General features: G+C 38.8%; 1 protein-coding gene across 4 annotated transcripts in view; it reads left to right on the top strand.

Annotated features, from left to right (window-relative positions):
* The window catches only part of LOC139139981 (secreted frizzled-related protein 3-like), a 43,139-nt gene that overhangs the window by 24,770 nt on the left and 5,049 nt on the right, over positions 1-13,320 (top strand). For all 4 annotated transcript variants that reach the window (XM_070708962.1, XM_070708963.1, XM_070708964.1 and 1 more), the window contains 3 exons: positions 5,393-5,467; positions 6,603-6,718; positions 9,149-9,307. In XM_070708962.1, the coding sequence (XP_070565063.1) occupies positions 5,393-5,467; positions 6,603-6,718; positions 9,149-9,307 (350 nt within the window). The remainder of the gene's footprint in view (positions 1-5,392; positions 5,468-6,602; positions 6,719-9,148; positions 9,308-13,320) is intronic.

Genomic DNA, 13,320 nt, shown 5'->3' with positions numbered 1-13,320 from the left:
GAGATGATTATTTGTGAAACAGGCCAAAAGCTAAACAGACTCGGACATTTTACTATTGTACCAAATTGCAAAAAAAAGCCAGTGAATATACGTTTTTTATATGACATTCCAGGATTTTCATATTTAAATTGTTAAATTAACCGGTTATTCATAAAATTTTTCCAGCTATTTTTCACAGCTATTTCAACTACCGTAAATTAATACACGTATCTCGTCTAGAATATAGCCGGTGTTTTCAGGTTCGACAAGTACCTGCACTACAGTCAGTGGGAAGTAACTGCTGTGTTTTATTCGTAGTCACTATCTTTTTCTATTCCTTTGGCCCTTTTTGAAAGTCTGGTGTTCAGTTTATCATCATAGCATGTATCTCTGTGGCCATTATCACTATCGTTCGCAAAGCAAAGAAATGCATAAAATAGCTTCAAATACCCCACCCTACCACCCTCTCTCGTACCCTGCTGGGCCGCCTATTCATCTCTCTTTGCCGTGTTTACCCACTATTTAGAGAGTCCTGCATTCAAATAGTATGCACGATATTGGTATCGCAAACGGTCATGTACATGTTTATCGACAGGGGAGGGGAACTCATCTTGTTTCAAACGTTCCTTCTGTTGGTCTATCATCGCCTCGATGGACTGAAGATATAATTTACCTTTCTTATTCTCACAAGGGACTTCAAAATTATTATGAATTGGAAGGGTTACTTGAGATTATTTTTGGGTTGTTAGGGGTACCGAAAAACCAGCGAAAATTTTTATGACTCTCCCCCCCCCCCGCCGGTGTGCTTGTGAACACAGCCTTACTGATATACTGTAATATCCTTTGCCATGTCATGTGGAACGATGGGTTAGCATTTCCTGGCCACAAAAACTAGACATGTTTCGGTAAGTTGAATGGCATTATCAACTTCTTAGAAAGCCATGCAAGGTATTGCTAAAAAAACGTATCCCCATCCTGTCCCTACCACAAATGAGATTTCTGACATGCGCACAGCCGTGTCCCTGACACGTGTTTCAAATCCGGCAATGTAAAGTTAAAGTAAGCTCAAACTGATTTTCACCAGAGAAGGAATATCCAAAAACGTTTACATGTAAACACTAATAATATTCTTAGACGAGCGTTTGCATAAGAAGTGGATACCAGCAGGACCTTGCTCAACTTTCACAGCCAAGTGTTTTCAGAGAAGAAATATTTTGACAGTTTTCCGGGGAATTAATTTAAGTGAAAAAAACGTCAACACTTGAGTAAAAGAAGAGAAGAAGACAAACAAATGAAAGCACATATTACAGACAATTGACACGGCTGTATAGGTTGTCTGACAGACATTTTACAGCAATGGCCTTACAGCATTTCTCCATGTTATGTGAATGGCTAGACGACAAGACATTTGAACTCAGCCATTTTACCATCGCAGTTCAATACTTCAGACAATTCATCCATTAGACATGGGAGTTTTTTCCATCCTTCTCATAGCTTCACTCTTGGAGAGCCCTTTTTTACTATTTTTAGCCGCATAGGACCAGGATGGATTGCCCTCCTGTGTTTCTGCGCAGCCGGACGATCGCAGACCGCTGTGTTTCCTGGATTACCCGTTGTGCGCACCGTGGCGGAGACACTGAAGGCCAGCCCTTACATCGCATGTAACCTGGAGACTTGCTGCTCGACCTTCAGTCTCCATGTTCACATGCCCAGGAAGTATTGTTCACGGCGGGCGATGAAAAATAGAGACCCGGATATCACCCAAAGAAAGTGGCTAATTTCTACATACGTACAGATTCACACAGTGGAAGTCGAGGGTGGGAGGCACAGTTTCTATGGTGAGAAGAAAACTTAATAATCTGTTGAGTGAAGAAAGACGGGCAAGATACGCTGCCAATGTGAAAGGCAAAAGAACATGCAAATATAATTGTTACAAGCTGACAGATGAACAAAACTTAAACACCAAAAAGAAAGCAGGTTTATATACATACATACATACATACATATACATACATACATACATACATACATACATACATACATACATACATACATACATACATACATACATACATACATACATACATACATACATACATACATACGTATATATATATATATATATATATATATATATATATATATATATATATATATATATATTTGCGTATATGATCTAACAGAGCAAGATTAGAGTCAATAATTCCATGGCGATGACAGGTGAAAGATATCTACGCTTCTACATTTTCAATAGATTATTTCATTATATCAACCACATGGTTTTAGAAGGGAAGTAGTCACTTAAAACTTTTCCGTGTTACCGATAGTTTCAACAAACCTAGAATAGTACCTGTTTCACATCATGCATTTATTCTGAAATTGTTTCAATCATGTTATATGTTGCATCCCTTGTAGGCATGCAGGGCGGACTTCTTAAATCAGGCATTATCTTACAGTTTGTATTACAGATCGTTGAAATAAGACCCTGAACACATTCATCTTTGCGAATCTTCTTAGGCAGCGTTGGAATTCGAGAACCACGCTCCGGCAAAAAAAAAAATTCTCTGTACCGACCGGTGTGTATCAGTTATCCTCTCCAAAGATTGAGTAATTGCCGCTGTAAAAATATAAACGTTTTATAAATGTTCTCCGGATAAGTTTGGCGTTTAATAATGTTATTCAATACTTTGTAAGGTGATACTGTACCATATATTGTAACCATACATCGTTGTTAAAATGGCGCTATCGCTGGGTCGAGCCAACATAAATTTATTTCATCCCGTCGGTGATAAATTGTTGCTGTCACTGAGATTGAAACTTCAATTAAGTAGTCGTGCGTATGTTCATCAAAATCTGCTTTGCTGTCGAATTTGTCACTCCATATATCGAAGATCATCACTTCCTCCCGTACGCTGTCAGATTTATGAAATGTGTGATTTATCACACCCTCGGGGTATTTTCTCACCAAGCATCAAATTGTGACTCTTTTTCGACTATGTATTATAATTATTATCGAATATTGTACAGTGGGAAAATATGTATTTCATTTGCATTTTCCTGGGTAAGTTTCAAGCGAAATTAATCAATTTACAGTACTTCATAATTTATTTATTTGTTTGTTTATGTTAATTAATTAATAAATTTATTTATTTATTTTGAACTGCAACACAGATACGACACTGTTCAAAACCATATCTCCATTCGCACTTACGTGATGGTTTTATTAAAAAAAGAAATGAAAAAGAAGAAATTCAAATAACCAGGTCGAAACAAAAACTACACTAAAATTCTTTTGTTTAGCATTTCTTTTAAACTCCAGGCAAAAGCATTAAAATCGGCAGTCTTTGACAAAAACTTTCATGTATAGCCTCGAAAAGCAATTAAAAAGGGAATTACTGGTGAATTTGACAATACCACTAGGTTCATAAATGAACTTGATATTGTATTGTATTGTATTGTATTGTATTGTAAAAGTTTCCAACGTGTTCCTGATACTGCCCTTTGGAACACGACAAAGTTCAAGTTCTTTAATAAAACCTTGCACCATTAAACTTGCAACTTCTCCATGCTCCGAAACTTTCTGGTTTACTCAAAGGTATGCGTCAAGGGCGACGCAGGTTACCACCAAGCGCGGGTTTTGTACACTGTCGGAACTTGTAAACCACGGAAAGAACTTATGGGGGCTAAAAGACAAACATGCGAGGGAAGAAAATTCTCAGGCTTGGCCGGATGCTTCACGCGACCTTCCCTGCGCATGCTTCAGATTTGACAAATGGCCCGGTATTGCCACCTTCCGCTCCTTGTTGCCTTCAAACGATCGCGGAGATGCCTTGATCCCGTGCCAGGGCCGTAATTAATTAGGGTGTTGGAATTTCATTCCTATTCAATAAGGTTGATGGTTGAATTTGCGTTGAGCATGTAATGTCGTAAATCCTGGTGTTAAGTCTCTGTTCCGACATTAAGTGTTCCATTCATACTGGTAAGGAGGAAGACAGCCAACTTTGTGAACGCTTGCCTTGCGTTGGTTCTAAACAGCCCTTGAAAGATCATCCCGAAAAATGGAGAATTAATCCCAGTGGCCTCATAGAAGCCAAAATTTCCACCGATATTTTCTGTAAGTCGTCGGTCGGTATCTTTTGAAACCGCTGGCCCTGTCAAAGTTTTTTTTTTTCTTTCAACGATAGAGGAAGCGAAAAAATGTCTCACGCAGCTGTAAGTTTACAGACCTATGTTTGGCTAGTCAAGCGTTTATTCAATAAAATGAAAGGCACGAATGTAATCCAGCGCTCAACATTTTACAATATAATGCATTTTAAATCTCGGCAAACCCTGAGAAAACACGCTGGCATAACATCTTCAAGCTATGAAACGTACGGAAATTCGGTGGCCACGTTTGCCTGTGCTTTTTCATCAACTCGCATGGTTTACGCGTACGTTACCTTGTACTGGTAACATTCGTCACAGGAATCGGGCCCCCTGGACCTAACACAAACAATATTTCTACCAGAAAGTGTTTCCATACTAAGTCAGTAATAGAGTTTGGCAGGGCATGTTGAATCAAACTCAGTTTCTAATCAACATTTTATAAATATGATTAATTTATGCGCTTTACTTGTAAGCCGAAAGGTTTGCGCACCTGTAACGGTCAAAGCTGAGGACGTGATGTGCAATTTAACTCTTTGAAACTAACTAAATCTTTTATATATATATATATATATATATATATATATATATATATATATATATATATATATATATATATATATATATATATATGAGATATTCGAGAAGCTTCTGGGTCTGTACAACAGGATGTTGTCTCAAGGCGGAGAACGACATAGCATTATTAGTTATTTTCACAATGTTATTACAAGACACGCTCTACTATTGAAATACTTAATTTACCGCCAGAAGACATACATAACATCAGACTCCAAATAACTTGACTGACCGTATTGTTTTTTTATGCCTGAACCAGTGGTCCTTGTAAGCAACTTGTGAACCCTATTGGAGATTTTCATGATCTTCCGTTTTTGATTGCTTATATTGTTTAACAAACTAGTCATGATGACGTCATATTTTCATTATTATACCGTATTTTACCATCATCCAGAACAAAAGCTGACCGGAGCATTAGAAAAAACTGGTCTATAAGTGCAAAGGAACAGTTTCCGACTCCCGTAATGTTGTCAGGGATTAACATTGGTGACCTAGAGATATAGATCACTGTACATTTGACCATAAAATACTATCTGCGTCTATTTACGTATGTTTTCCCGTCGGTTAAGATGTATAGGCTGTTTTAATGCAAAAACCCTTTTCCAAGTTGGCCCAATATGTAGCACGCTGTTGCATTCAAACGTGGTCTTCATATTTAACAAGGTTTTGATAAATTGTGATAATGTAATTGCAGGTGGATCGTGCAGTGACTGTAAGAAGAAGACAAAGGCATCCAAAAACTCCTACGTCAACAACAGATACGAATATGGTGAGTCTACAAGAGAGTTTGCTGTACCCTGAAGGCACGATTATGCAAAGTTTTACATGTAACATGTTGATTGAAGGCGAGGCCCGTCTAGCTTCACAGACATTCCAGCCCTGGGGCTCTCTTCATTACCGAGCGGATAAATGTTCCTGACTTATCTTTGACGCTCTGTAAACTGAACAGCAAATCTGAAAAATAGTTTGTGTGCAAGTGTACCCCATCAGTCATATGCCCTTTGGCTTTCACAAACCAAGATGTATGCGGCCTGACTTCATGAACGTGCTGAACTTGTGACATAAGAATTCCTGAATGTCAATATCAATGTGCCGCTGTTCGGGTTATGTTTTTAAAGAATTCCAAACAGCCGCTGTGTGACACTGCGGTTTCATCAAATATGTTTTTTATTCCATTCTGCTTGCAATAATGTGTGTCTCAATAAACGGGTCAAGTATAAAGGTATAGGTAGAAACAATGCAAAGCCCTTGGCGTGTAAACTTCAAAGCGGCCATATTTGTTGAGGAGCTGCATATCATTATGCAAATTACTCACTCTATGTTAATTCGGAAAAGAGGTTATGGGCATATACGTCCATTAGAAACTATGATTGCATGTTAGCGCACGTGTTCATCTACATTTTCCTTGGCACGAATAGGCGGACATTGATATCAAAATGTCATAGAAACATAGATGCCCATGCGTTAATGTCATTTAACATCCGTCGATTCGAAGGCAAGTGAACTTGTCGCGCCCACTGGTAAAGTTCAAGATCAAGGGTCAAATCAATTTATCTCCATTGATTTGTCATGTTATTTACCAATGGAAGTTGATTTAAATTCCAAGTGTTAAAAATGACCAACATCTGCGCAAAGTCACCCTAAATATTGTCTTTGACATCTGAAATTATTAAACAGGCGTCAGTGTGTAGAAAATTCAAACAAACGGAAGATGCACTGATGCCCTGAAGCTTAATTTCATGTATATAGTAAGCTTATGATTTGACAAGACTCAATCTCTCAGCACATGCAAAACATCTATACAATCTGTATCTGATGAAATATTATATACATAATCACCAAATCATTGCATCATTTTGCCGAACTATGCTCACACATGGGGCAATATTTTCTTTAACGAACAGCCATCAAGGCGGAAGTGACGTCGATCCAAGCTGACCGCCAAGTTGGAATGATGTCCACCACCGTTGATGTCAAAAGTACACTGAAACAGTCAACTGTCGATATACCGGAGGGCGAGGTCAGTAATATTAGTGTGGAAACTATTCTTTCACTTCACATGTGTCGTATTGATGATATTTTGCGAGGTTTTATTATTTCTCTCTGCAGCCCCTTGTCTTTAATATTTCACCGTGACCATTTTAAGAAGCTCAAGTCGTCAGCGCTGTTCAATTTTTGCTCTTTTAAATGTTTGCTTTCGCCAAAGTTGTCGGTATTTTGTATTCCAATGTGTGATCTGAGACTGAATCTGCATCTGAAAACATTTTGCAAGAAGATAGCGAGAAACTGGTGCTTTCTCGCTTTCTGCGACAAATTTGCGAGAATTAGTTGCTCTCGCACTAAGTACACGAGAATAGCGTTTTCTCCAAGTCAAGCAAAAATTAGAAATTAGTTGTCTGTCAAGAATCTGCAAGAAATTGTATTCTAACAGTCAACTGAAAGTTTATAGAGAGGAAACCAATTTCTACTCAATTGATGGCGGGAAATTCATGTCTCGCAGATATAAAGGGAAATAAGTAATTTCTCTCCGAAAGATTGCGAGAATACACTATTCTTGTAGATCAAGTGAGATAAAAAATTAATTCTCGCTCACTTCTCGCAAAAATCAAGAAAGTGTCAATTTCTTGCGAGTTTATGGCAAACTTCTGTACTTGTGTTTGTCGATTATAGAAAGGGGCAAGCAAGGAGTGCGACATAAACGTCGTTTTAAAACCCAGAATTGGCAGGTCACAGGTGGGGGAGGGGGAGAATCGCCATCCAGGAAATTGAAGAAGCACATGTAACTATTGAGCCGGCCAACACTGGCGAGTTACCTCAAAATGGGCACGCATCACCATGGGAACTCGAAGGCAAGAGGTGGAAATGCCTTGTATACAGAGATGCTGTTTTGCTTGACTTGATTTGCTCCGGCCGTTGGTGCAAAGATATGACGGCCCTTTGCATCAAATTGCACGTGTTCACATCCCCAACGATACAGTGCACGTGATAGAAGTTGTCCCGGGATAACTGCCGGCATCCTTGATATCTGAGACGAAAGGATGACGCCGGGAAAAACACGCAGTGACATACGTGAAGTCTACATTCTAGTTAATTGGTTTTCAAAGTTTGAGTGTGGCATAGTCACCCAAAGCGAACCAATCCCATCTTGCCTTGCATTAACAATAGGAATTGGCATCTCGTATATTAAGATTTACGACTGAGACGTGGTCGAAGGTTTTTAAGGCGAACGCCGTGTGAGTTCTGCATTTCAATGGTGATATAGTATTGACATGTATGGGACCCCGCATACAATTTGCGGTTTGGCATGCTATCAGTGCGATATATTGCAACATAATAGATGCGAACTAACTCTACACTACTTTCTCATTCAGATGACGGCCTGCGAGGAACGAGGCCACGGTATCCGATATTCTCGATCGTCAGTGCATGTTGTGTGTTTTACAGAGTGACATACATACATACATACATACATACATACACTAAGTGCACACGTACGGCTAGCAACGCTTCAGTCTTATTCTACACTGTGTACTAGCTCTTTTGCCCACTTGTCTCACTATTGTCACCTTTTAAAGCACGAAAACATAATTTTAGATTGAACTTCAATAAATGCTTACTGACTGTGCGTTCTCCCTCTACTGCTGTGGCAATAGATTTACGAACACTCAAACTTGCCGACATATCGAATAACCTACACAGAGCACTCCCAGAGATTGAACAAGCAGCATTATGAACGCGACCCTATCTTTCCGTTTATACCGCTGGATATTAACGGATTTTGCCATTGCACACCAGCATTTTCACAGAGAAAGGCACACTTTTTTCTTCTGAATAGAACTATATTTATTTCCCGTTTACAAATAATAGTTTACATGCAAACCAAATTGCAAAACAGCCCAATATGGCGTTAGACAAGAGCTGTAAGCATTTCTAAGCCTTTACGTCTTTCCAACTCATGTGATATTCCCAAATGTTCTTCCGATTTGGACCTTTTAATGAACTAAAACCTGTAACAATTCTACCTCTTTCATAAAGGCAAACATCATCGCCAGGGCCGCAGCTTAGGGAGGGGGCGGGGCAGGTGCCCCCCGGAATTTTCCATATGTAAAGTTATGTAAATTACCAAGATCCCAGCTAAGCTATGTTCTACCCCCTTGAGTCAAGCTACGCTCTCTCTCTCTCTCTCTCTCTCTCTCTCTCTCTCTCTCTCTCTCTCCTCTCTCTCTCTCTCTCTCTCTCTCTCTCTCTCTCTCTCTCTCTCTCTCTCTCTATTACTTCGGGCTCAAGTATCAAACATGTGAAATTTACCGTGATGACGTCTAATCTCGGGAAGTGATGAAAATCTGAAAATCTTACACTGATAGACTTGTTGATTGATAGGCTGTCTAATTGACCTGTGGCCTCAACTGTCGCTAGACAACAATTAATTCTGCTTTTTTTTCATGTCAAGATTCATCTCTGGACAAATAATACGTGCGTCTGTCCCACCATCGAAGTCGGGGAGGAGTATCTGATCGTCGGACACGAAGACTCAGCCAATGGAAGACTTCTTTTATTACCAAACAGTCTTGTAGAAAAATGGAAAAACAAATTCACCAATGCGATCAAGGTAAAACCATCTAACTCTCGACAAAGACCGTTACTTTTTCTGTGTGGCAGCCAGAAATTTTAAACAAGGGGACACTGTGTCCCTCTACCGTTAACTTTTGGGGACATTTTGCACATTTGGGAACAACATGCGTAAGTTGTCAATAAAATTATGTATTATTTTATTATAAATAAGTTTCACAAAACAAAATTCAAGCTACCTGGACCGCATCGCTATTCTCTAATTTCAGGCAAATGTAGCAGTATACCGTATCTGCCTCCAATCAGAGCTCAGTCGTATTACAACCAAGTGTTTTAGTTACTTTAATCACAGCTTCGAAAGTACGTAAATATAAGTTTCAAAATAATCAAGCAAAACAAAGGCCATCGTCAGTAACATATATTACTTGCAGACTACACCCATCGAACACAGTCGATTCATGAGTACACCCGAGGCAACCCACAGTGTGCGAAAATGGACAACAGGTTCCGTTCTGGGGACATCGTCGTAAGGGCGCGTCCTGGCTGCAGCAACACTGCTCTACGTAAGAAGCTGTACATACAGATGAGAAATAAAGAAAAATATGTAGAAATTAACAAGTAATTCTTAATGCAGCTTCAATCTTACCATAATGCGCTAAATTATGATATTTTAAAACACCTTTTCAGTCGTTACTTTTACTTCGTGATTTTATATTCGAGCTATACCGATATTTTAATCCACATGGCTGTGTGTGTGTCAGTAGGGAGGTGATTGAACGATGGACTTTCAGCAGCTTTATGTATCAGAACGCGTAGTCCATCAGAGCGATGCCGTGACTTGCTCTGCAAGGGGCAGAGAGATTTATTTCAGATGGCAAGCCTCTCGTGTTTATACGCAATTTTCCCAATTATGATATCGGTGTCCCGTGCTATGTGCACCGTGATCCCACTTCGGGGACGTAATTAATGGCGTTTGTGTCATAAGCTAGGTACACTCATGACGTCATCGTGTCGTGACGTCATGCAAATAAGGTGAAAAGTCCTCCGACAAGCGACAGTGAGGTCTATCCCGTTGTTCGGAACATCACGATCATCTTCTCGTGTGAAATTAAGCGGAAATAACGCCCGACGGCTGGAGACAGTGACTCCCCCAAATAAACAATTACAAAAGGTATACCCCGTGGCTCAACACAGCTTCGTTTAACTTCGAATTTTGAGAGCGCCTGCAGAGACGTTTCCTGAATTTTTCTCGGTGCCGTCGGGGTTACACAAACTATATGCTGTGTTTTTAACCCTCCAGCGTTGTCATATACTACAAAAACCTGCTGTTGCGTTCTATGTATACACATTTTGAGACAACTGATAGTAACAGATGTCCATAGTGAGTTATATAGTGTCCATCGCGTTGAGTATTCTATCATCACTATAGATTATCTAACGTTTTACACTTTCTCAGGGCCACGGTGCGTAAACATACGCCCGCTCTTCACCGGCAAACGAAATTCCATGAAGTATAATTGTTTTCGGAAAGAAAATTTTCATGAATTTCATTTGCTGCTTGGTTGAACTACATATTTTACATTGAACGGGAGAAGACGATGGAGACAAAAGGCAACAGGCATATAAATACTAAGTGAAAACAAGATTGAGATTTCTAGTGAATCACATTTTATGTTGACTGTTGACAGTTGCAGGGTGTTTTAGGCATACATCTCTATGAATATATTGAAGTGAACCGGTTGCTTCCGTACACGAATTGTTTACTTTCTTTCGGCCTATCAACTCTAATTTGTTATCTGTTCATCCGAGACCCTGGTGTAAATTTGTGGCTCTCCAATAGCGATCACAAATACCACTTTGCAATTACACCCCAATTGTCAACCATTATCAACGTGTTTTTGCTTTAGACGACGACAGTAAATATCTTTATTCAATGTAGTAAGTCATAAAGACGTAGCCCGCAGACTTGGGACAAGTCTTGCCAGATTGACTCTCTTATATATTCAAATGGACGGTATAAATAATGCACGAAATTTCAATATACCCATCAATTGCCGTGCTCAACTATGTCAGTCCTGTCGAGTTTCAATATCTCGTTTGGAAAACTTTTGCCTACAGGGGATGTGAAAGATGCAGTCACATGATGGCCTTCGTTCAGACGTACCGTCAAGTCTGCTGTAAACATGTAAAACAAGCCGGTTGACGTGCTTGCGCTGTGAAAACAAAGTTCAGTGGATTTTACTCGTAGTCAGTCATAGCGTTTTGTTTCTCCTCTTATTGGAACCAACATTGTAAACGTCACGGTCAGTGATGTAAATGTGGCGTTCGCGGGGTTATCTGTTTTGGCAAGGGCGCTTCTTCCTCAAATCATCACCGTTGTGTATGCAATTTTTTTAAACCGCTCCTCTGAGCAACTTTGTGAATGCGGACGAATTCCAAAATCTACGGGAGAAAATATCTTCCGGCCCACTATTGATAGTTCTTGTCTTTAGACGTAAGCCATTACGTATGTCGCTCAATCAACTACCATATCGTGTTTGAGTATATGCTCCAACGTGGTAGAGGTTGTCCTATACTATTACGTCGACATGATGCTTTTGGAACACTCGTGGGCCGCACGCCAACAAACGGCAACGTGAAAGAGTATACAGTTTCTGCGGCTTCGTTTATGAAAGAAAACATCGTGCAAGTTAATGACGATTGTCGCCCTCACCGTATGTTGGTGGGCAGGAGAGAAGACCAAAGTTGGACGGAAGGATCTTGACCGAAAGGCAATCATATCACTAAAAGAGACATTTCAGGCCTATCGACAAACCTGTAAAGAACTTCTTAATGGGCGGTGTTTGTGACAATGGTTTCTAGATTTAGGTTCAACACTACCTCTATCCGTATCTTTCCAAGTCAGCTGTGTTTTGAATGTTTTGTTTTCTCTACACAGCCCAGGTAAAAACTCTCTGAAACTGTTGCCACTTCGAGATAATTCTCGACTGCAGTCAATGAAAGACAAACGGACGCAATCTTGAAACATTCATGGCTCTGCATCCTAGTGTACTATAAGTAGAGACAAAATTACTTTAGATAAAAGTGTAAACGGTTAAGATACGGCCCCTTAAATGCCCCGTCAGCAGTACTTTTGGCATTTTGCTCACCAAAAAAAACAACCCAATCTTCAAAGAAATTGTTTGTGATTCCTGTTATGAAACCATATTGTAGTAATTGAAAATGTCTTGATGTCAATCCTTGGCCGATTGTTCAGTTTTTTGTTCGTGTTCGCGGCGGCCATATTTGATTAATCAAAATCTGTGTATTTATAGACATTTGATAATTCATTTTAAAGTACTTAGTTAGCCTAGGATGGTTAAAGGTTGATATGTGTGCAAGAAATTGGATTTTGGAATTTCACTGAAATGTTGATTAACTATACATTAGAGTCTATGAGAAAACTATGAATAATTTTTTTACAATGCTACACTAAATTAATTTGTGCTTTTATAGGTGTTTGATAATTGATACAAAAGTACTTGATTCAAATAGGGTATTTGAAAGTTCAGATGTTGACAACAATTATGATATTGGAATTTCACCTAAAAGTATACTTTCACTTTTCATGGTAGTAGTAGTCTACAGTTAATTGTTAAATAATTTCCCTGACAAAACTTGCTATATCTCTAATATGTATTAAAGTAAAGTAAAGTAAAGTAAGCCTTTATTGAATCGTATCCCAGTTGGGATCTTGATCATAAAGTACAATAAAGGTTTTGCAAAAAAAACAACAATGAAAGAGTATATATATATATATATATATATATATAATATATATATATATATATATATATATATATATATATATGTATATATATATATGTATATATGTATATATAAATATAAATATATATATGAGGTCAACATATTACAGGTTCATAAATAGTTTACTTTGTTTTTTCATTTTGTCTTGTCTGAGTTTAAAACATGTATGTATGTATTTTCCCAATTCACAAAGTGATGCTTCATCTAAGGATAAATAATATGTAAGTAATAGGAATTGTTCATTAC

This window comes from Ptychodera flava, chromosome 9 (genome assembly GCF_041260155.1).
Source record: "Ptychodera flava strain L36383 chromosome 9, AS_Pfla_20210202, whole genome shotgun sequence".
Taxonomy (NCBI): domain Eukaryota; kingdom Metazoa; phylum Hemichordata; class Enteropneusta; family Ptychoderidae; genus Ptychodera; species Ptychodera flava.
This window is presented reverse-complemented; position numbering and strand designations above follow the sequence as displayed.